Source organism: Plecotus auritus (assembly GCF_963455305.1).
Source record: "Plecotus auritus genome assembly, chromosome: 9".
In the NCBI taxonomy this organism is placed as follows: Eukaryota; Metazoa; Chordata; class Mammalia; order Chiroptera; family Vespertilionidae; genus Plecotus; species Plecotus auritus.
In genome coordinates this window covers 5,666,307-5,690,381 of record NC_137783.1, presented here as the reverse complement: position 1 = coordinate 5,690,381, position 24,075 = coordinate 5,666,307, and the positions used below count along the sequence as shown (strand labels likewise).

Genomic DNA, 24,075 nt, shown 5'->3' with positions numbered 1-24,075 from the left:
TCCTCAGTGGGGGGCGTGCAGGAGGCAGACAATCAATGATTCTCTCTCATCTTTGATGTTTCTATTTCTCTCTTCCTCTCCCTTCCTCTCCGAAATCAGTGTGTGTGTGTGTGTGTGTGTGTGTGTGTGTGTGTGTGTGTGTGTGTGTGTTTAAAAAAGAGAAAGCTAAGGGGAGGATCTAATGCCTGGGAGGGGACAGGTCACCACCCCAGTAGTTCTCCCGAGGCACTGTCCACACCGTAAATGGTAGTTCCCTCCATTTGGGAGCCCATTTGTTCCCACTGATACCTGGTCAGTGTAATTTAGGAAGGCCTGGAGTTGGGGAGTGGGGGCCAGAGAGGGGCTGAGATGGAGGGATCAGGAAATGAAAGCTTAAGCATGTTTTTGAGAATTTGGAACAAATACCAGGAGAATCTGCTAGAGCTGCCTCTGGGGAGTCTGTGTCAGGGGCGAGGAACCACAGGGACCTGCTGGCTCTGTGTCAGCCTTCAGTTAAGGAGATGAGGCCACCTGTCTCCTACAAACACTGAAGCCAGCAGATGGATTAAAGGGTGGTGTGGGCTGGACAGCGGTGCGGACGTGGCACCAACAGGGCTGGGGGTGGAGCCCGTGGGGGGAGCATGGAAAGGGGACACTCTGGAAAAGGCAAGGTGGAGAACGTTGGGGCCCCCGTGCACACACTGTGGGGGTGGAGGGGCGCGTGTGCCTCACAGTGCTCAGTTTCCCCTCCAGGCCATGGGTCCAGAGGGCTGCAGCCCTTCTGGGAAGTTCAAGGTGACAGCATCGTTTGGAAAACAGAGCCCCAGGGAAGCAGGGGCGGGTGGCCTGGGTGCAGGGCCATGCCATGCCCCATGGATGGGCATCCAGGGTCCTGGGTGTCACCAGCAGAGCCAGCCAGGTCCTGATGAATCGCACACTGGGATGTGGGGCATGCCTCTAACGCTGACCCCCATTTCCCCAAATGACCAAGGAGGTCCCGGCTCCAAGGGGTGAGGAGAACCGGCACAATCCCTCAGGATTCCCGGATATTCTCCGACTCCCCAGCCCTGGGGCTCTGAGAACACTGACTCCACGGGGCCTGCCAGGGGACACGGTCTCTGACCACGGGATGCACAGGTGCCCATGCCTGACCTGCAAGATGGTAACTTCACGCCATCCAGCCTCAGAGCATGCACAGGGCACAGGGACATCAGGATGGCCTCGGGGACATGCCATCCCCCCCTGTCCTCGTGGTCTCACCTCTCTGGGCCCAGTGAGCTGGACAGACTGCAGAGCCCGCCCAGTGATGGAAGAAGTGACTGTGCCAGCAGAGCGCTAGCCCTGCGTGGCTTGCAGCCTAGCCTGCACTCTAAGGAGGGGAGGGAGGCTTTCATGACCATTGCAGGCATCCTGTTCTGGCCCCAAAGAGACACAGGATGTAAAGCTGGTAGGTCAGGGGCAGAGGGAGGACCTCTGCCCGACAGCTGGCCCTTCTGACCTTTCCTCGCATCCTCATGTCCCCAGGACCAATAGTGATGGTGTGAGTGCCTGTGCCCAGAAGCAGGCCCACCCCTGGCCACCACCCCTCCCCGGTCCCCCTGCCTTTGCCCCACCTCCCCTCCCCACCACCTGCAGCCCACGTACCAGCCTGCGGATCTCACGCTCACACTCCTTCTTGATGCGGGAGATCTCCTCCTGGTGCAGGTGGTATACGCTCCGGATCTCCGCGGCCTTGATCTTGTCGGCCTGCATGACCATGGTCAGCGCCTCCTCCACCTGCCGCTTGGCCCCCTTGAGCTCCAAGATCTCCTGCTGCATTTTTACCTTCTCCACCTCAAACCCCTTCTTGGCCTCCTCCTTGGCCTCGGACAGCAGCCCGGTCTTGACCTTTTCGGGGCCGCCGTCGCGCAGGGCGTGCAGCAGCGCCTGCAGCCGCTGGTTCTCGTTGTCCTTGATCTTGATGACGCGCAGCAGCTCGGCCTCATGCTGGCGCAGCAGTGTCTCGCGCACGGCCTGCAGCTCCTTCATCTTCTCCTCGTGCAGCTTGCTCTTCAGCTCCGTGAGCAGGACCGCGTTCTTGTGCTGCTCGTGCTCACGCACCTGCTTCAGCTCCTGGTTCTTCTCTCTCTCCACCCGGCTGACCTGCAAGGCAAGAGCGGGGCTGGGTCGTCCCTGAGCGGCCCCTGCACTGGCCAAAGTCTGGACACTGATTTTACAAAGTTTTGTTTGCAAACTGGGTTGCTGCTTCCACTCGAGAATGTCTCCCTAAAATGCAACTGAGCCCTCGCTGGTTTGGCTCAGTGGATAGAGCGTCAGCCTGTGGAGTGAAGGGTCCCGGGTTCGATTCTGGTCAAGGGCACATGCCCTGCTTTTGGGCTCGGTCCCCAGTAGGGGGCATGCAGGAGGCAGCAGATTAATGATTCTCTCTCATCATTGATGTTTCTATCTCTCTCTCTCCCTCTCCCTTCCTCTCTGAAATCAATTAAAATATCCTATATCATAAAAGCCTAATATGCTAAGTGTCCGGTCATCCAGTCAGCCATTCAACCAATCAAAGCGTAATATGCTAATGATATGCTAAGACCACTCAACTGCTTGCTATGATGTGCACTGGCCACCAGGAGGCAGATGCTCTGACTGGTAGGTTAGCTTGCTGCTGGGGTCTGACCAATTGGGACTGAGCGAGAGGGCCAGACATGCCCTGGAACCCTCTTGTGGTCCCTCTCCGGCTGGCCAACCTCCCATGTCCCTCCCTGGCCCCGATCGTGCACAGGTGGGGTCCCTTGGCCTGGCCTGCACCCTCCCACAATCTGGGACCCTTTGGGGGATGTCAGAGAGCCAGTTTCAGCCCGATCTCGCAGGCCAGGCTGAGGGACCCCCACCGGTGCATTAATTCATGCACCGGGCTTCTAGTATTAAATAAATAAATAAATGAAATGCCACTAAAACAGGACCAAGTGTCATAGGTGGAACTGTCTCTGCACCCACAGGTGTCACAAGAGAACCTGGGCTGGAAGGTCAGGTCCATGGCATCTGCTCTGCGGCTCCACAGGGACAGGCCGGTGAGGAGGTGAAACTATCTCCTCTTAAAGGAACCTGTGTGGGGGTGGGCAGGACATCCTGGGCACAGCATGTGAGGGCAGGGGCACTCCTGCCCTTTGCCCAAATAATATGTGTTGCACTTACCTCCAATGACATTCCTGGCAAATGGGGACACCAAGCTGTCTAGATGACGTCTGATACATAGGCCTTTGGAAAACTCAGATTTTTTACTGAATGTTTTATTTTCATCTAGAAGCTGTGGCTGTGGCTAAAGGACCCCGGCTCCCCTGCCCACTGGCACAAACTCGGTGCGCAGACTCCATATGGCATGAAGGGTGGGTGGAATCCAGGCCTGCCTGGGTCTATGTGAGCCAGACGATGGGAGAAGCCGCCACCCAAGCCACAGCCCTCGCCACCTCTCTCTAGCTCACAGAGGGTGCCACCTGCTTCCTGCAGGACCCTGCAAGGCAGACACCTGACAGACACCTGACACTTAATTTTCAAACAGACACCCCTTCCTGCCCCCCAATATTGCAGTGCCATCCATGGATCTGGAGCCCAGCTTGCCTTCCCTCCTAACAGACGACATAACTTTCTCCTTCATGAAAACTTCGTGGATGGGACTGAGCAGAGAAGGGAAACGATGTGATGTGTATGGGTTTATGGATGGAGAGTGGAGCAGAAAAAAATTCAAAAGAGTTCAAGGTTAGAAGGGGCTTAATCGTGACTCTGATCCAGGCTGTTGGGAGTGACAATGAGGCCACACTGAGGTTACCCTGCCATCCAGTGCCCTGGACTTTGTCACAGGAAAGGTCCCTGCCGGAGTCAGTGTCAGACACACAGGACAGGCCTGGTGAAAAAATGACACGGCACCAAGCACCTCCCTCCCCGCCCATCCAGGCAGCACCCACAATGGCCACCGTGTGGGCCCTCTGCATTTGGGGACAACTCCGCATGCCAGGCCTCCTCATGTCTGTGCCTCCACCCCTGTTCCAGCCAGGCAGCCATTTGGGCCTCCTGGGGACCCTGTGACCTGCTGGCCCAGGGCAGGTGCTGACACGACTTCCCTGACTCCCGAGCGGACTCGAGGTCACCCTGAGCTGCCCCTGGGGCTCCGCCAGTGTGTCCTCCCCAGCACCAATGGCAGCAGCTCCTTTGCCCCCTTTTTGCAGAGCAGGGAACCTGAGGTGGGTGGGTGAGTCCAATAGTAAGGATGCCAGGCTTCGTGGCCCAGGGGGTCCCTGCTCAACTCCGCCACAGACAGCATGAACACTGAAATCTGAACTCCAAATGCGCCTCTCATGCCACAAAGTATCACTCTTCCTGGGACTGAACCAGGAAGTCAGGCAACTCAGAGAAGCAACGGGTCCCAAATAAGCAAGCTGTCCCCTCCATGGCCAGGCCTCCTAGGAGAGACGTGGGGGAGACCTACAGTCTCCAGTCCACAGCCGAGGACCTTTCAAACCCTCCAGGAGAGAATGCCCCCCCTGCAGGGTCTCCTCCTCCTCCCCCCCCAATCCTCTCCCTTCGCAGCCCCCTCTCACAGGCCCATGAGCACTTCCTAGTACCTCCTGGGATTGTGGGAGGAGGGGCAGAATCATGGAGAGAGGAGGGCAGTGTGGGCAGTGGGATGGTGCTGAGTGGGGCATCACCTCTGATCAGTCTCTCACCCTCCCCACCCAGGTCCCCCAGGTCCCTCGTCAGCACAGGTCCCTACAGGCTGCAAGGACCCCCAAGGGCTGGGTTTCTGCGTTTGGTCCCCACACCTGGCCGTTAGAAGCCCAGGCCCGGCTGTTGCCTTCAACTAGCTGAGGGCCACTCTAGACCCGGTATATCTGGGTTCAATGCCACTCTGAACACTCCAGGGGGAAAGGACATTGTCCAGAGGTAGTTCCACCTGACGCGGTCCTGGGCTTGTCCTAGCAGTCAGGGCTGTCCCACGGGGCCGGGGCCTATGTCCCGCTGCCCCGTCCCCAGAGCTGCCTGGAGAGGCTCTGGGGAGCCAGGACCAACTGGGTAGCACTTCTGCAGAGACCTGGCTACACCCCATACCCGCCTCTGGGCTGACCGAGGGGAGGGGAGGGAGGGCGGGGGCGGGGGCTGGGTGTGGCGAGCCCACCTTGCTCTTCTCCTGCTGCAGCTCAATCTGGATGTCCGTGAGCTTGGCCCGCAGCTCCTCGTTGGCCGCCTGCAGCGCGGCAAGGACCTCGGCCTTGTCCCCCTTGGCTCGGCTGCCCATGCCCTTCTTGGACATGGTGAGGGGAGCCCGAGGGGCGCTGGCGGCGGGCGCCTGTCTGGGCTGGGCTGTCCACGCCAAGCTGGGCAGGTGTTGCCTCGCTGTCACTCTGCTACATTTTCTCACTCACCTGCAGGGAAAGCACACCTGGGTGAGCAGCCAGCCTCAGGCCTGAGCTCGAGGCCGGTGGAGGCAGGTGGGGGCCAGGCCAGCCTCTCACCTGCCCTGAGGGTGCTGGCCTGACTACAGGCTGGTCCCAGATGGCAGAGGCCGGGGGCCCTCCATCAGCACCCCTGACAGGGACCCATAGGCAAGAGCCTTTACTCTCCGCCCCTTCGGTTACCTGGCTCCCTGGGGAACTAAGGGAGCATTTCACTGCTGAGCTGTTCAAAGCCTTAGATTTACTGAGAATATTCTCAGATCTATGACCCTGATCTTGGTTTTGAAGAAGAAAATCCTCGTGTGTTGGTCCTGGTTGTCTCACACTTGGGATCCAACAGCAGAGCCAGAGGTCAGAGCGGGCACTCTCGTCTTCACCCCACTGACACGTTTTCTTAGCTAACCTCATTCATATCTCAGTCAGTAGCAGGATTATTTACTAATCGCCACATTACCCATGTATCCTTTCCACAACCCTGCCAGCTCCATTTTCTCTGAACGCCTGGGGAAACTGAGGCACAATGTAATAACCACTGCTTCTTCAAAAAAAAAAAAAGTGTTGGGAACCAGTTTATAGGATGCTATTTCCCTAAAACACAGGAGTTCCTTGTGCAGAGTGATGTCAATGGACACATTATTATTCTTTTTTAAAAATATATATATTTTATTGATTTTTTACAGAGAGGGGGAGGGATAGAGAGTTAGAAACATCGATGAGAGAGAAACATCGATCAGCTGCCTCCTGCACACCCCCTACCGGGGATGTGCCCGCAACCAACGTACATGCCCTTGACCGGAATCGAACCTGAGACCCTTCAGTCCGCAGGCCGACGCTCTATCCACTGAGCCAAACCGGCTAGGGCACATTATGATTCTTTTTAAAAAATATATATTTTATTGATTTCAGAGAGGAAGGAAGAGGGAAAGAGAGATAAAAACATCAATGATGAGAGAGAATCATTGATCGGCTGCCTCCTGCATGCCCCACACTGGGGATCGAGCCCACAACCCAGGCATGTGCCCTGACTGGGAATCGCACCGTGACCTCCTGGTTCATAGGTCGATGCTCAACCACTGAGCCACGCTGGCTGGGCCACATTGTGATCCTTGACTAAGTTGTAAAGAGAAGGCAGCATCCACCCACAGGGTTGGTGGGTCCGTGGTCGGCAAACTGTGGCTCGCGAGCCACATGCGGCTCTTTGGCCCCTTGAGTGTGGCTCTTCCACAAAATACCACGGCCTGGGCGAGTCTATTTTGAAGAAGTGGCGTTAGAAGAAGTTTAAGTTTAAAAAATTGGGCTCTCAAAGAAATTTCAATCATTGTACTGTTGATATTTGGCTCTGTTGACTAATGAGTTTGCCGACCACCGTGGTGGGTGATGAGGACTCGAGCCTTAAACAGGCCTGGTTCTTAAGATGAAGCAAGGCCCTGGCAGTCCCTCCCTCTCCCCAACCCACCAGGAACCGGGAGCCAGCAGGGCCTCCCACTGAGCCGTGGTTGGGTGCGCACCACACCCAGCACTAAGTGCAGTCCCAGCCGATCCCCCACCCCCACCCCCACCCCCACCCCCAAGGCTGCCAGACAAATGCCTGCTTGGCATATGCCACCAAAGAAACACCCCGTTCAGGATGAGCAATGCTGCCCAGAAGAGAGCGGGACAGCGCCCCTCACAGGCAGGAGCTGGGACACAGAGGCACGGAGCATCTCCCTGGGAGAGTCTGCTTCTCCACCGCCAACTCCTGGCCGGTATGAATGCGTCTAAATATAGCAGCGAGTTCAGCAGGAATAACCCTGTGCAGAAAGACCTCAGTCCTTCCTGAAAACAGCCAACGCCTCTGAGCATTCACCAAAGCAGCACACACAGCATCCAACCCTGACGGCCTGTGCTCTCCTCACCCGTTTTCCTGGTGACCCGGGGAAGCGCAGCTGGTCCCAGGCGGCGCAGCTGTGCGGTCGGCTCCGAGGGCTCTGTGACTCAGCAAACCCAGCCTTAGCTTTTCAGATGGAATTCACCACGCTGCGACTGCATCCAGGGGAGGGCCGGCCGCGGCTCCGGCTCAGAGCAGATGCTTGTGGCAGGATCGCCAGCTCCCCGGTGCATGAAAATGCCACACCCAGACGGGCGTCTCAGGAACGCCCAGCTCCTGTCCACTGGGAGGCTGCGTGGATGGCTGCTGGGGGCGGAAGGGAGCCGTCCACTCAGCCCTCGGGTAAAGGCAGCGCCCTAGATGGGGTCCTGGAAGCTGCCCTCCGCTGTGTGCCCCCGAGGGGAAGCCTGACTCGGGCGGGTGGCCACACGCCCAGGTGGACGGACAAGTGAGGACCGCACAGGGCTGACTCCCTGCCCACACGCTTGCCTGGTGTCCGGCCGCTCCAGAGGACCACTCGGGCGGGTCCTCTCCTCCTTAGAGAACCCCCTTGGGGTTCATGCAGCCATGAGGTCAACAGTATGAATGAACCTCCACTTCAATGTAAATGGCGAGGTGACAGAAGGAACTGGTGTCCCTTTAACTCCAAAGAGTGAAAATATACAAACGCATCAGACAAACTGAGGCCAAAACCTCTCGTGCGGTTGGTGAGCCCAGGTGCTCGCCCCGCGGACACCCAGCTGAATTCCATGATAAACCCCGAGACGCACAGGGCAACATGATCAGTGCCTGGGACGTCACGGGTTTGTAGGGTTTCCAGCTGGAGGGCATGGAGCATCCCGCTGGCCTGATTCAATCAGGGAAACAAGACCGCGGGGCAGAGGGCCTGGCCCAGCCCAGAAACTGGGCTGCATTGGAGTCAGAACAACTGGGCGTCTCCCCATGTGGAGAACCCGTGTGAGCCCTCTGAGTGAGGAGCCCGCAGCCACTGGTCCAATGACCGCTTGGCCGTCCCCCTCCCATTTCTAGGGCACGTGAAGCCGTCTGTCCACTATGCTGGTCTCTCCTTAAATCCTGCCCCAGTATCACGCTGTTGGTGGTGCCAGGTCGGAAGTCTTCATATCTGGTAAGGCTCGTCTCTTCCTCCTTGTTCTTCAAGTTTGGCTTTTTTTGACCATTCATGCTTCTACGTCAGCTTGTCCCAGGCCCTGAAAGCTCTGTTTGGACTCTGACTAGAACCGTCATCGGTTCACGGAGAGAAGATGGACATGTCTGGGGTGTTGGGCCCTCTGGCTTTGTCTCCCCTCTGCTCAGGGCTTCCTCTTGTCTCTCAATGAAGTAACATTTTCTCCAAAAGGTTTTACACAACTTTTGACATATTTACTCGGGTGCCTGACCTGTGTGCTCCCATCATGAATGGTATTTTTGTGTGTCCTTGTTGCCTTCTCCTCACCATAACTAGGCGAGAGCTGGGATGTAGGAAAGCCATTGGTTTCTCCATGTTGACCTGTGCCAGCCACCTGCTGAAATCTCCCAGTTCATGCCCACCCTCTCTGGCGAAGGCAGTTTTGTTTCCCCCTTCCCAAATCTTTATACCTCCTATCTTTCCCCCACGCTGCTGTGCTGGGTGGGGCCGCCAGCACCCCGTTAAGTAGAAGCAATGATAATTAGCATCTTTCTCTCATTACTTTCTTGAAGAGAAATCTTATAGCGGGTTCCCCATCAGGGACCAGTTTGCTGCAGGATTCTCATCGATTCCTTTTATCACGAGAGCACTTATCTGTATCCAAATTTGCTAAGTGCACATTTTTTAAAAGTTTGTGAATGGGTGTTGTCATTTATCAACCGCTTTTTCTGGGACTGATAGAAGAACTGTATTGTTCTCTCCTGGTCCCTCCAGAGCCAGCCTGTGCCTGCCCCCACCCCACCCCACCCCGACCCCAGGGCCACGTGCAACCTGACCTTCGACCTGCTCACCAGTCCTCCTGGTTGGGAGGTTCTGATCACCTCATTTCAAGCCTGAGGCTTGGGAGCCATGCAGAGGTGGCTCCTCACAGTGCCCCTAAAATGTTTGCCCTCCCAAGTGAGCAAAAGCAGACGGGAGGTCCAGCATGATGCCGGGTCTTGGTAGAGGCTCCCTGCACCTTCAGCAGGTTTTATCTCCTCCTCTTCCCACCCTGAGGGGCATGAAAATGCAGGGATTCTGGGCTCCACACACACCCCAGAGGGGTTCACAGCTCACACACACCCCAGAGGGGTTCACAGCTCACACACACCCCAGAGGGGTTCACAGCTCACACACACTCCAGAGGGGTTCACAGCTCACACACACTCCAGAGGGGTTCACAGCTCACACACCCCAGAGGGTTCACAGCTCACACACACCCCAGAGGGGTTCACAGCTCACACACAACCCAGAGGGTTCACAACTCACACACACCCCAGAGAGGTTCACAGCTCACACACACTCCAAAGGGGTTCACAACTCACACACACCCCAGAGAGGTTCACAGCTCACACACACTCAGAGGGGTTCACAGCTCACACACACTCAGAGGGGTTCACAGCTCACACACACCCCAGAGGGTTCACAACTCACACACACCCCAGAGGGTTCACAGCTCACACACACCCCAGAGGGGTTCACAGCTCACACACACTCAGAGGGGTTCACAGCTCACACACACCCCAGAGGGGTTCACAGCTCACAGACACCCAGAGGGGTTCACAGCTCACACACACTCAGAGGGGTTCACAGCTCACACAACCCAGAGGGGTTCACAGCTCACACACACCCCAGAGGGGTTCACAGCTCACACACACTCAGAGGGGTTCACAGCTCACACACACTCAGAGGGGTTCACAGCTCACACACACTCAGAGGGGTTCACAGCTCACACCCACTCAGAGGGTTCACAGCTCACACACACTCAGAGGGTTCACAGCTCACACACCCCAGAGGGGTTCACAGCTCACACACACTCAGAGGGGTTCACAGCTCACACACACTCAGAGGGGTTCACAGCTCACACACACTCAGAGGGGTTCACAGCTCACACACACTCAGAGGGGTTCACAGCTCACACACACCCAGAGGGGTTCACAGCTCACACACACTCAGAGGGGTTCACAGCTCACACACACTCAGAGGGTTCACAGCTCACACCCACTCAGAGGGTTCACAGCTCACACCCCCCAGAGGGTTCACAGCTCACACACACTCAGAGGGGTCACAGCTCACACACACCCCAGAGGGTTCACAGCTCACACACACTCAGAGGGGTTCACAGCTCACACACACTCAGAGGGGTTCACAGCTCACACACACTCAGAGGGTTCACAGCTCACACACGCTCCAGAGGGGTTCACAGCTCACACACACTCAGAGGGTTCACAGCTCACACACCCCAGAGGGTTTCACAGCTCACACACCCCAGAGGGGTTCACAGCTCACACACACTCAGAGGGGTTCACAGCTCACACACACTCAGAGGGGTTCACAGCTCACACACACTCAGAGGGGTTCACAGCTCACACACACCCAGAGGGGTTCACAGCTCACACACACCCAGAGGGGTTCACAGCTCACACACACTCAGAGGGTTCACAGCTCACAACACTCAGAGGGGTTCACAGCTCACACACACCCCAGAGGGGTTCACAGCTCACACACACTCAGAGGGGTTCACAGCTCACACACACTCAGAGGGTTCACAGCTCACACACACTCAGAGGGGTTCACAGCTCACACACAACCCAGAGGGTTCACAGCTCACACACCCCAGAGGGGTTCACAGCTCACACACACTCAGAGGGGTTCACAGCTCACACACACTCAGAGGGTTCACAGCTCACACACACTCAGAGGGGTTCACAGCTCACACACACCCCAGAGGGGTTCACAGCTCACACACACTCAGAGGGTTCACAGCTCACACACACTCAGAGGGGTTCACAGCTCACACACACTCAGAGGGTTCACAGCTCACACACACTCAGAGGGTTCACAGCTCACACACACTCAGAGGGGTCACAGCTCACACACACCCCAGAGGGGTTCACAGCTCACACACACCCAGAGGGGTTCACAGCTCCCACACACTCAGAGGGTTCACAGCTCACACACACTCAGAGGGTTCACAGCTCACACCCCCCAGAGGGTTCACAGCTCACACACACTCAGAGGGTTCACAGCTCACACACACTCAGAGGGGTCACAGCTCACACACACCCCAGAGGGTTCACAGCTCACACACACTCAGAGGGGTTCACAGCTCACACACACTCAGAGGGTTCACAGCTCACACACACTCAGAGGGTTCACAGCTCACACACACTCAGAGGGTTCACAGCTCACACACACTCAGAGGGGTTCACAGCTCACACACACCCCAGAGGGGTTCACAGCTCACACACACTCAGAGGGTTCACAGCTCACACACACTCAGAGGGTTCACAGCTCACACACACTCAGAGGGTTCACAGCTCACACACACTCAGAGGGTTCACAGCTCACACCCCCCAGAGGGGTTCACAGCTCACACACACTCAGAGGGTTCACAGCTCACACACACTCAGAGGGGTCACAGCTCACACACACCCCAGAGGGGTTCACAGCTCACACACACCCAGAGGGGTTCACAGCTCACACACACCCAGAGGGTTCACAGCTCACACACACTCAGAGGGTTCACAGCTCACACACACTCAGAGGGGTTCACAGCTCACACACACCCCAGAGGGGTTCACAGCTCACACACACTCAGAGGGGTTCACAGCTCACACACACTCAGAGGGTTCACAGCTCACACACACCCCAGAGGGGTTCACAGCTCACACACACTCAGAGGGTTCACAGCTCACACACACTCAGAGGGGTCACAGCTCACACACACCCCAGAGGGGTTCACAGCTCACACACACCCAGAGGGGTTCACAGCTCACACACACTCAGAGGGTTCACAGCTCACACACACTCAGAGGGGTCACAGCTCACACACACCCCAGAGGGGTTCACAGCTCACACACACCCAGAGGGGTTCACAGCTCACACACACCCAGAGGGTTCACAGCTCACACACACTCAGAGGGTTCACAGCTCACACACACTCAGAGGGGTTCACAGCTCACACACACTCAGAGGGTTCACAGCTCACACACACTCAGAGGGTTCACAGCTCACACACACTCAGAGGGTTCACAGCTCACACACACTCAGAGGGTTCACAGCTCACACACACTCAGAGGGGTTCACAGCTCACACACACCCCAGAGGGGTTCACAGCTCACACACACTCAGAGGGGTTCACAGCTCACACACACTCAGAGGGGTTCACAGCTCACACACACTCAGAGGGTTCACAGCTCACACACACCCCAGAGGGGTTCACAGCTCACACACACTCAGAGGGTTCACAGCTCACACACACTCAGAGGGGTCACAGCTCACACACACCCAGAGGGGTTCACAGCTCACACACACTCAGAGGGTTCACAGCTCACACACACTCAGAGGGTTCACAGCTCACACACACTCAGAGGGGTCACAGCTCACACACACCCCAGAGGGGTTCACAGCTCACACACACCCAGAGGGGTTCACAGCTCACACACACCCAGAGGGTTCACAGCTCACACACACTCAGAGGGTTCACAGCTCACACACACTCAGAGGGGTCACAGCTCACACACACCCCAGAGGGGTTCACAGCTCACACACACTCAGAGGGTTCACAGCTCACACACACTCAGAGGGGTTCACAGCTCACACACACCCCAGAGGGGTTCACAGCTCACACACACTCAGAGGGTTCACAGCTCACACACACTCAGAGGGTTCACAGCTCACACACACCCCAGAGGGGTTCACAGCTCACACACACTCAGAGGGTTCACAGCTCACACACACTCAGAGGGTTCACAGCTCACACACACTCAGAGGGGTCACAGCTCACACACACCCCAGAGGGGTTCACAGCTCACACACACCCAGAGGGGTTCACAGCTCACACACACCCAGAGGGTTCACAGCTCACACACACTCAGAGGGTTCACAGCTCACACACACTCAGAGGGGTTCACAGCTCACACACACCCCAGAGGGGTTCACAGCTCACACACACTCAGAGGGGTTCACAGCTCACACACACCCAGAGGGGTTCACAGCTCACACACACTCAGAGGGGTCACAGCTCACACACACCCCAGAGGGGTTCACAGCTCACACACACCCAGAGGGGTTCACAGCTCACACACACCCAGAGGGTTCACAGCTCACACACACTCAGAGGGTTCACAGCTCACACACACTCAGAGGGGTCACAGCTCACACACACCCCAGAGGGGTTCACAGCTCACACACACTCAGAGGGTTCACAGCTCACACACACTCAGAGGGGTTCACAGCTCACACACACCCCAGAGGGGTTCACAGCTCACACACACTCAGAGGGTTCACAGCTCACACACACTCAGAGGGTTCACAGCTCACACACACTCAGAGGGTTCACAGCTCACACCCCCCAGAGGGGTTCACAGCTCACACACACTCAGAGGGTTCACAGCTCACACACACTCAGAGGGGTCACAGCTCACACACACCCCAGAGGGGTTCACAGCTCACACACACCCAGAGGGGTTCACAGCTCACACACACCCAGAGGGTTCACAGCTCACACACACTCAGAGGGTTCACAGCTCACACACACTCAGAGGGGTCACAGCTCACACACACCCCAGAGGGGTTCACAGCTCACACACACCCAGAGGGGTTCACAGCTCACACACACCCAGAGGGTTCACAGCTCACACACACTCAGAGGGTTCACAGCTCACACACACCCCAGAGGGGTTCACAGCTCACACACACCCCAGAGGGGTTCACAGCTCACACACACTCAGAGGGGTTCACAGCTCACACACACTCAGAGGGTTCACAGCTCACACACACCCCAGAGGGGTTCACAGCTCACACACACTCAGAGGGTTCACAGCTCACACACACTCAGAGGGGTCACAGCTCACACACACCCCAGAGGGGTTCACAGCTCACACACACCCAGAGGGGTTCACAGCTCACACACACTCAGAGGGTTCACAGCTCACACACACTCAGAGGGGTCACAGCTCACACACACCCCAGAGGGGTTCACAGCTCACACACACCCAGAGGGGTTCACAGCTCACACACACCCAGAGGGTTCACAGCTCACACACACTCAGAGGGTTCACAGCTCACACACACTCAGAGGGGTCACAGCTCACACACACCCCAGAGGGGTTCACAGCTCACACACACTCAGAGGGTTCACAGCTCACACACACTCAGAGGGGTTCACAGCTCACACACACCCCAGAGGGGTTCACAGCTCACACACACTCAGAGGGTTCACAGCTCACACACACTCAGAGGGTTCACAGCTCACACACACTCAGAGGGTTCACAGCTCACACCCCCCAGAGGGGTTCACAGCTCACACACACTCAGAGGGTTCACAGCTCACACACACTCAGAGGGGTCACAGCTCACACACACCCCAGAGGGGTTCACAGCTCACACACACCCAGAGGTGTTCACAGCTCACACACACCCAGAGGGTTCACAGCTCACACACACTCAGAGGGTTCACAGCTCACACACACTCAGAGGGGTTCACAGCTCACACACACCCCAGAGGGGTTCACAGCTCACACACACTCAGAGGGGTTCACAGCTCACACACACCCAGAGGGGTTCACAGCTCACACACACTCAGAGGGGTCACAGCTCACACACACCCCAGAGGGGTTCACAGCTCACACACACCCAGAGGGGTTCACAGCTCACACACACCCAGAGGGTTCACAGCTCACACACACTCAGAGGGTTCACAGCTCACACACACTCAGAGGGGTCACAGCTCACACACACCCCAGAGGGGTTCACAGCTCACACACACTCAGAGGGTTCACAGCTCACACACACTCAGAGGGGTTCACAGCTCACACACACCCCAGAGGGGTTCACAGCTCACACACACTCAGAGGGTTCACAGCTCACACACACTCAGAGGGTTCACAGCTCACACACACTCAGAGGGTTCACAGCTCACACCCCCCAGAGGGGTTCACAGCTCACACACACTCAGAGGGTTCACAGCTCACACACACTCAGAGGGGTCACAGCTCACACACACCCCAGAGGGGTTCACAGCTCACACACACCCAGAGGGGTTCACAGCTCACACACACCCAGAGGGTTCACAGCTCACACACACTCAGAGGGTTCACAGCTCACACACACTCAGAGGGGTTCACAGCTCACACACACCCCAGAGGGGTTCACAGCTCACACACACTCAGAGGGGTTCACAGCTCACACACACTCAGAGGGTTCACAGCTCACACACACCCCAGAGGGGTTCACAGCTCACACACACTCAGAGGGTTCACAGCTCACACACACACACTCAGAGGGTTCACAGCTCACACCCCCCAGAGGGGTTCACAGCTCACACACACTCAGAGGGTTCACAGCTCACACACACTCAGAGGGGTCACAGCTCACACACACCCCAGAGGGGTTCACAGCTCACACACACCCAGAGGGGTTCACAGCTCACACACACTCAGAGGGTTCACAGCTCACACACACTCAGAGGTGTTCACAGCTCACACACACCCCAGAGGGGTTCACAGCTCACACACACTCAGAGGGGTTCACAGCTCACACACACTCAGAGGGGTTCACAGCTCACACACAACCCAGAGGGTTCACAGCTCACACCCACTCAGAGGGTTCACAGCTCACACCCACTCAGAGGGTTCACAGCTCACACCCACTCAGAGGGGTTCACAGCTCACACACACTCAGAGGGTTCACAGCTCACACATACTCAGAGGGGTTCACAGCTCACACACACCCAGAGGGGTTCACAGCTCACACACACCCAGAGGGTTCACAGCTCACACACACTCAGAGGGTTCACAGCTCACACACACTCAGAGGGTTCACAGCTCACACACGCTCCAGAGGTGTTTACAGCTCACACCCCCCAGAGGGTTCACAGCTCACACACACTCAGAGGGGTTCACAGCTCTGGGTTCCTGCTTCCTTTTCTCACACCCTGACTGCCCCCCCACCCCCTCCCCCTGTAAACGGAGCTGGAGAGGGTGCCTCTGCTGGTGCACCCAGCACTCCCAGGCTGCGTGAAGGAGAAAGCGGCTCGATAACCTTGGTTGGCCAGCTCGCCAGCAATGCCACTTAACGGTTGAAGCAGCAGCTCTACCCTGACACAAAAAAGCTAAAAAAAAGTCAACTTCCCACTCCCCTCTGATTCTCCGAGGTGCAGTCCTCTTTCTCCTTGAGCTCTGCACTCCTGTGGGTCAGCAGGGCCAGGACGTGGGGTGGCGGCCGAGGTGCCTGGGAACCGGCTGCAGGGCCCCCGCTCTGAGCCGCAGTCCGACCGCCCACCTGCCTCTGTCCTGAACAAACTCGAGGCTTCCACATCCGTCCAGAGGCCACTGTTGCAGCTGAGGACCAGCCACCTCCGTGCAGTCCTTGAGGGGAGACATCTGGGGGTGTCCTCCAGGCCCGAGGAGGCGGCCCGCAGAGCCACCGGAGGTGGCAGGAGCAGCAGGGCCAGAACCGCGGGCCTTCCTCCCCGCAAGGACCCCTTGATGGTCCCGTGTAGCCATAGTTGCCTCGTAAAAGCCATCTTTCCTTAGATACACATGGACATTGGTGTTTTCAAGGTCCCTCCTGACTTAGACAGGTCCATCATTGCACCTTCATCCTCAATGAAATGGCCTCCCTCCAGAAGGGAAAGGTTTTGGGGCAAATCTCAGCTCATATGGGAGACTTCAAATACACACTCCTACGTGTGGGGACAATGTCTCCTGGGAGGCAGAGCAGACACCTGACGATGCTTCATTGTGAAGATGGGAGACCTCCCCGCTCTGTTTCACGGGACCCTACGGAGGAAAGCTCACCTGGAAGCTCAGGTGTTTGAACTCAGCATCCCGCAGGCCCCCCCCTGGCCGGGAAGAGCCCTGATCGAGGTCCTCTCCTTGGACGCCCCTTGAGCTCCTGGCACCGTGCGCGCCCCAGTGCACAGTGTGTACACGGCACCATTGTGCCCAGCGCTCATTAGCGCATTTAACCCAGAGCCCCTGCAGAGAATACGCCGCATTCATGCTGGGCAGTTGTCCCAGGCTAGAACAGAGATAACGTCCCTTTCATGGGGGTAAAAACATAGGACACAGCTGCCCTTGTCCCAGCCCAGGGGCCCTACAGGCCTGCTGTTTGAGAGAGGAAGAGACAAGTGCCTGTGAGGGGACAGAAGGCTCGACAGGCTCAGGCTGGGTAGCTGAGTTGGTTAGAGCATCATCCTGATTGCAGGTTCGATCTCTGATCAGGGCACATACAAGAATCAACCAATGAATGCATGTACAAGTGAAACCACAAAACGATGTTTCTCGCCCTAACCCGTTTGGCTCAGTGTATAGAGCGTCGGCCTGCGGACTGAAGGGTCCCGGGTTCGATTCCGGTCAAGGGCATGTACCTGGGTTGCAGGCACATCCCCAGTAGGAGGTGTGCAGGAGGCAGCTGATCGATGTTTCTCTCTCATCGATGTTTCTAACTCTCTATCCCTCTCCCTTCCTCTCTGTAAAAAAAATCAATAAAATATATATTTAAAAAACAAAAACAAAACGATGTTTCTCTCTCCCTCTCCCTCTCTCAAATCAATTTTTTTAATTGATTTTTTTTTTTTTTTTTGAGAGAGAGAGAGAGGAAGGGAGAGGGATAGAAACATCAACGATAGAGAAACATCATTGATCGGCTGCCTCCTACACGCCTCCTACTGGGGATTGTGCCACAAACCCAGGCATGTGGCCTGACTGGGAATCACACTAGCGACCTCTTGGTTCCTGGGTCGATGCTCAACCACTGAGCCACACCAGCTGGGCGCAAATCAATTTTTAAAAAAAGGTACTCCACAGAACACACGCAGCAGTCATCAGGGTGAGTAAATGCCACCTTGCTGTGCCAGGGGCCGGGCACCCGTAGGAACGCCCTGTACCTGGTCTCACTCCGACCTGACACATCCAGCGAGGCGGTGTCCATCAGGAGGGCAGTGGACGCACCGTCAGACACGCAGAAGATGGGTGGTGGGCCCCCCACCGCCCCAGTTTCCCTCGAGGGCCCAGGAAAGGCCAGCCGGGTCAGCAAGCAGGGTCCTGAGAACTACCCCCTTCGCTGGGCAGCACTGGCCCTGCTGAGCTGGGCGAGGTCTGTCCCGAACATCCTGCAAAGCCTGGGGTCCTGGGTGCACCGCTTCTGGGACAGCACTGGGCTCCCTTCACCCCAACAGCCGGGAGGGGACGGTCGCTTTTCCACAGGAAGGGCACCAGCGGGCCTGCACCGCCTGTCCAAGCCTCCGCTCACCCTCCGCCCTCTGTGCCCGTGCAGGCCGCAGCCTTCAGACCAGCACTGCCCGCTCCCCGGAAGGCAGCACGCTGGGTGGGCCCGTGGCAAATGCTCCGAATGCCCCAGCCACACGCACCTGTGCCAGGTGGGGCAGACCTGCCAACACTCAGGCTCTGGCCAATGGCGGTGCCAAGCACAGCCCGAATCCATTTGCATAAAGGCTTTCGCTTCTTGCTCCAAAGTACACAGTGCTGTATCCCGGATCCAACAGAGCCCGCTGCGGAAGAGGGGCAGCCACCTGCACTTATCTGACATCGGGAGACCCCGAGGAGACCGGAAACAGACCACAACGTAGGAAGCATGGGTCAGAGCTACACGTGGAAGGTTCTCTCATAGGTGGTCGACTAGGTCACCAGACAGTGGTCCTGCCTGGGCCACACCCCCTCCACCGGCCCTCCCTCCATTCCTTCCGGCTCAGCAAGGTCTCTCCTCCCACAAGGAAGCCTTCCGGAGCCCGGAACCTGTACCCAGCCCCTCCATGATGCCCTTGTGGCCTCAGGCTGCGGAGCCCACCTGCCCAGCGAGGCCACAGGCTCCTGGGATGAGGCCCAGGCCAGACACAGGTGGCATAAGGTAGGCACAGACTCTCCCCAAGTCAGAGAGTTTTCAGCCACTGCAAAGCCCTGGAGTGGGCTGTCCCGGGCAGCTGTCCAAAACATCTGCTCTTGAGCTACATGGGTGGTGACCAGCCTCCGGGCACTGGCATGGCCTCTAATGCCAGCCACGCCATGACCCCAGGTGAGTCCTCTGAGAGCCACACCCACAGAGAGGAGCACGCCAGGCCAGGAGGAAAGCAGTCAGCGGAACCTTGTCTCTGCTTTTGAAGAACAGGCCTCTGTCCTCTCCCGGCTTTTTGTGCCCTCACCTCTCTGTCATCCCTGGGACAGAGAGCGCCAGCATGCATGACTCAGTCAGCATGCGGGAGCAGAGCCTAGGAGGTGTGCTAGGATGCACCTGAGCTCCGTGGAGGCGCCGGGTCAGGAAGAACGCACGTCCCCAGCTCCTCCCGAAGTGCCATCAGCCCCTTTCCGTATGAGGACTATCGGGGGACTGTCCTGGGGATGGTCAGGGCAGCAGACATTGTGTTTCTCTGCACAAAACGGGGGAGGAGGCAATGGCCCCAGTCGTGATGAAACGAGTCAGCGGTGGACAAAGACAAGCGTCAGGGATGTTAGAAACCACCTGCGGGGTCGCCTACCACGCAGGCCCTGCCTCCTGTTAGAAACGCTCTGCCAGGGTCGCCTCCGACTGGCAGCAGCCTCGTTTTCTCCAGGAGAAACCTGGCTCAGAGGGGACATGAGTAGCCCAGGCCCCACTGTCCAGCAGGACAAGGCCACACTGGACTCCAACTTCTCAACTCTCTAGCCAAACTTCTGGGGAGACAGACACTAGCTGACCACAAGCCAGCGACGCTGGCCAAGGACCTACAGGCAAGGGCATCGCCCGTCCCCAGTCACGGCACTGAACTGCAAACTCGGGCTCGAATTCTGTGCATGCCCTGTGGACAGTGAAAGGGACAGAGGTGGTGGCAATTCCACCCGCAGGTATTTGAACAAGACTTGAGGGGAGAAAAGGTGGGAGGGCTGGATGCCCAAGGGGAGAAGGGCCGTGATGGGGTCCCTCCCACAGGGGTCTGATGCGTCAGCTGGACCACAGAAGGCTGCAGATCCTGTTAGGACAGAGGATGAGGGAGCAGCTCATTAGCCTCCCACCAACCAAGTTCCCAAGTTCACACAGAATTTTAAAATGGAAAATAAAAATAAAGTGAGATCAGGCTTTAATTAAAACTTTGGCTCATGGCAATTCACATGGCGCCAGGGAGGGCTGGTGGCACCCGCTCTGGCCCCACAGTGGGTCAGCTTTCGGATGACCAGTGCTCTCCTTGGTCCTCACCTACTCTGATTTCATCGCTGCCTACAGGCTTTTGGGCAAAGCCAGCTTTGCTTTAATTTCTTCCCAAATGTTGACTGAAAGAAGACATTGAATTGAAATCGATTCATACCATTTCTCAAATGAATTGTTCTGAGGGTTATTATCACAACAAGCTTCCTGGCCCGTGTGGCTCAGTGTTGAGCATTGACCTATGAACCAGGAAGTCATAGATTGATTCCTGGTCAGAGCACATGTCCAGTTTTTGGGCTCCACCCCTAGTAGAGGGTGTGCAGGAAGCAGCTGATCAATGATTCTTTCTCATCATTGATGTTCCTCTCTCTCTCTCTCTTTCTCTCTGAAATCCATTAAAAAAAAAAAAAAAAGACAAGCTCCCACAAGCCACCTGGTGTCTAAGAGGAACATGGTGTCACTCCGCACGACATTGTAGGGGACTTTTTTGTCACTAATGAACCACGCCCATTGGAGAAAGAATTTTCTTTCAACCTCCCAGTTAAGAGTCCAGCTCCTGGAGAAATAAAACAAACATAGTAGACACAGGAGTCCACAGAATTCTGCCCGAATGAGCCCCGAAAGCAGCCAGTAGCATCCTGTGCACCCAGAGGAGCCAGCTGCTTTCCTTGGGCACCTGGGGGAGCCCAGCCACCCTCCCCGCCCAAGCCCTGGGGGCCTGGAGAAGCGCCTGTAGTGAAGAGCAGTCACCCCCATTCCTGCTGAACAGCCTTTGGGTGCTGTCCATGGTGCTGCACCCATATTGATTCTATTCATGATTTCAGATCCCAGACCACGCCTTCCACTGGAACCAGGTGGTGACCCCGCCTTCATCTACACTGCCAGCCAGCCCTGCTCTCCCTGACTCATGACCTAGCTTGGGGCACCAGCCATGCAGGGACTGGCCCATCTGTTGGGCTGTTTGGTGGTGGCTCTGGTCTAGACTCCTGCAGACCCCACCTGCCGCAGCCCCACCTGCCAACACCTCACCCACTCCCGTATCTGCCAACCAGCCCTAACCTCTGACAGGTCCTGCCATGTTGGTCTGCACCCCTGCAGGGGAGTGGAACAAGGGAAAGAACTGGGAGCTGGGTTTAAAGTGTCCCCAGCTAGGGGCCCCCGCTGTCACGCAGGAGCAAACGTGACTCTCTCTCTTATTCATCGAGGTCCCCGAGGAACCCCACCAACGTTCAAGGCCTGTGACTGACATGCTCCCTCCTCACAGCTGGCACGCAAGCCCCAGACCTGTGCCTGTGGGCGCTCCTGAGAGAAGTGCTGGGGGCAGCCCAGCCGAGCTCTGTTCTCCTGCTATGATCTGGATTGCCTGCGACTTTCCCACAAGGGACCCCAACCTAGAAAACCTCTGATTAGAAACTGCAAGCTGGCAGAATCCCTGTTCAGGATACAAAAGATGCCATACAAAGGCTTTGTACAATACAGCGCAGACGCAGGAGAGAAAACCACACACCTGGGACGCCCTGAACAGCAGAAAGGCCAAGCGTGCAGCCACACTAAGAAAGAAGTGATCTCAAAGCTTGTCGGTGAGAAGGGCTGTTGGCAGGAAAAGCCAAATGAAGCTGGTGTGAGTGGCTCTTCGAGTCCTGGTTTGGTTAACCATTTCTAATATCATAACGTCCAACGTGAGGAACCATCAAACCAGAGAGAAGAAGGCAGGCAGACAGCTGGTCATCTTGGCTGGATGCCGCCCAGCACCAGGAGGGGTGGGACTCCCCTCCCTGTGGTGCACAGACATGATGCTGACCTAAGAGGCCTCCTCCAGGCAGCCGGTGAGTGTGGAGGGGTGGCCTGGGCCACCCTGCTGGGGGAGGGGGTTCAGAGCTGAGGACACAGGCCTAGTGTAAGACCCAGGCCCAGAGGAGACCCTTGGGACCCTGAATGACAACTGAAAGACAAGGGTCTTACAACGACTTTTCAGCTTGGACAAGGCCCTTCCCATCTCTAGCCAGTTCTGCCCTCAGGCTGATACCGACGTACCTTAACACAGGTGGGGAAATCAGAGCAGTGCCCGGCATAGAGCAGGTGCCATGAAATGGGGGACTTTTTGCCCGCCTGGTGTGGCTCAGTGGCTGAGCCAGGAGGCCACGGTTCAATTCCCGGTCAGGGCACATGCCTGGTTGTGGGCTCCATCCCCAGTAGTGGGCATGCAGGAGGCAGCCAATCAATGGTTCTCTCTCATCATTGATGTTTCTACCCCTCTCTCCCTCTCCCTTCCTATCTCTGAAATCAATAAAAACATATTTAAAAAAAAAAGAAATGGGTGACTTTTTATCACCACTCTCCTCTTTCTCATCTTTTCTTTTTTTTTGTAATAACTGTTTATTGTTATGCACTGTCACAATGTCCTAGATCTTGCAAATATCCTGAAAGCAAACTTGTACTGAGCAGGGCCCTGGAACTTGTTGACCATGATGCCACCAACTGCCACCAGGGACGGTAGCCCCTGTAGGTGGCTCCGGGGGCGCCCGGCCTGGGAGAGGATGGCTGCAGGGTCGTGCTGTGGCTCTGGGCACCTGAACTGCACCAACCACGGACCATCTGTCGGCTGCCTCTCTCCCCTTCTGTGCCTGGTTCCCAGCAGGTGGCATCAGTATGGATGATAAACGCCAGTCATGTCTCAACACAACGTCCTGAAACAATAAATGTGTACAGGATGCAGCCGTTTGCCTGGAAATCTGATTTTAAATAGAAATTAAGGCCCTGGCCGAGTAGCTAAATTGGTTAGAGCGCTGGCCTGCTACACCAAGTTGGCGAGTTCGATCCCCAGTCAGGGCGCACACAGGAATCAACAAATAAATGCATGAACAAGTGGAACAAAAAATTGATGCTTCTGTCTCTCTCTCCTCTTTCTCTAAAATCAACCAACAAACATTTTTTAAAATGAAATTATAGCTTTACCAGCCCCCAACTGAAATGCACTAGTACAAAAATTCCTTTTTTCCAACCATGTGAATTTTGGGAGAGAGTGGACCAGTCCAGGTCAGGAGTGAGATGCAGGCTGTTTACTCTCTTCCCAGTTAGCGGCCAGGACCCCAGGCAGATGCCCTGTCGATACAGACACAGAGCAGCCCCCATCCCAGACCGCCGGCTCCTGAGAGCCATCACCTGCCTTCCCCGTTGACAAATCCTGGAAACACTCTAGGAGGGAAGTTCCGTTCTTTAGTGAAGCACACGGGGAGGTTGGCAGGGCTCTGCATCCTCAGGCTCTGCGTCCTCGCCATTGATGTGGGGAGGAAATATTGCAGGCCCTTGCCAAAGCGAGTCTTAATTCAGGGGCACAACTCAGCTTTCAGAAAAACAGGCAAAGGGCTGGGAGGGTCCTGTGCTCCCATGCTCCATCCCTCTGCTCCACCCTCCCCCAGGCCGCCTCAGTAGGGCCTCCCAGGGCTGCCCAGCAGCTGCCCCTGGGTGCAGCCTGGGCAAAG

At 56.6% G+C, this 24,075-nt stretch overlaps 1 protein-coding gene across 14 annotated transcripts in view; it reads right to left on the bottom strand.

Annotated features, from left to right (window-relative positions):
• The window catches only part of JAKMIP3 (Janus kinase and microtubule interacting protein 3), a 60,488-nt gene that overhangs the window by 35,060 nt on the left and 1,353 nt on the right, over positions 1 to 24,075 (bottom strand). For 13 of the 14 annotated variants that reach the window (XM_080641516.1, XM_080641518.1, XM_080641515.1 and 10 more), the window contains exons 2-3: positions 5,141 to 5,387; positions 1,624 to 2,121 (exon numbers count right to left, since the gene is read on the bottom strand). In XM_080641516.1, coding sequence (XP_080497642.1) covers positions 1,624 to 2,121; positions 5,141 to 5,275 — 633 coding nt within the window. In that variant the 5' untranslated portion in view covers positions 5,276 to 5,387. Of the gene's footprint in view, positions 1 to 1,623; positions 2,122 to 5,140; positions 5,388 to 7,312; positions 9,030 to 24,075 lie in introns of those variants that run through there. The other variant, XM_080641517.1, reaches the window with a different exon arrangement.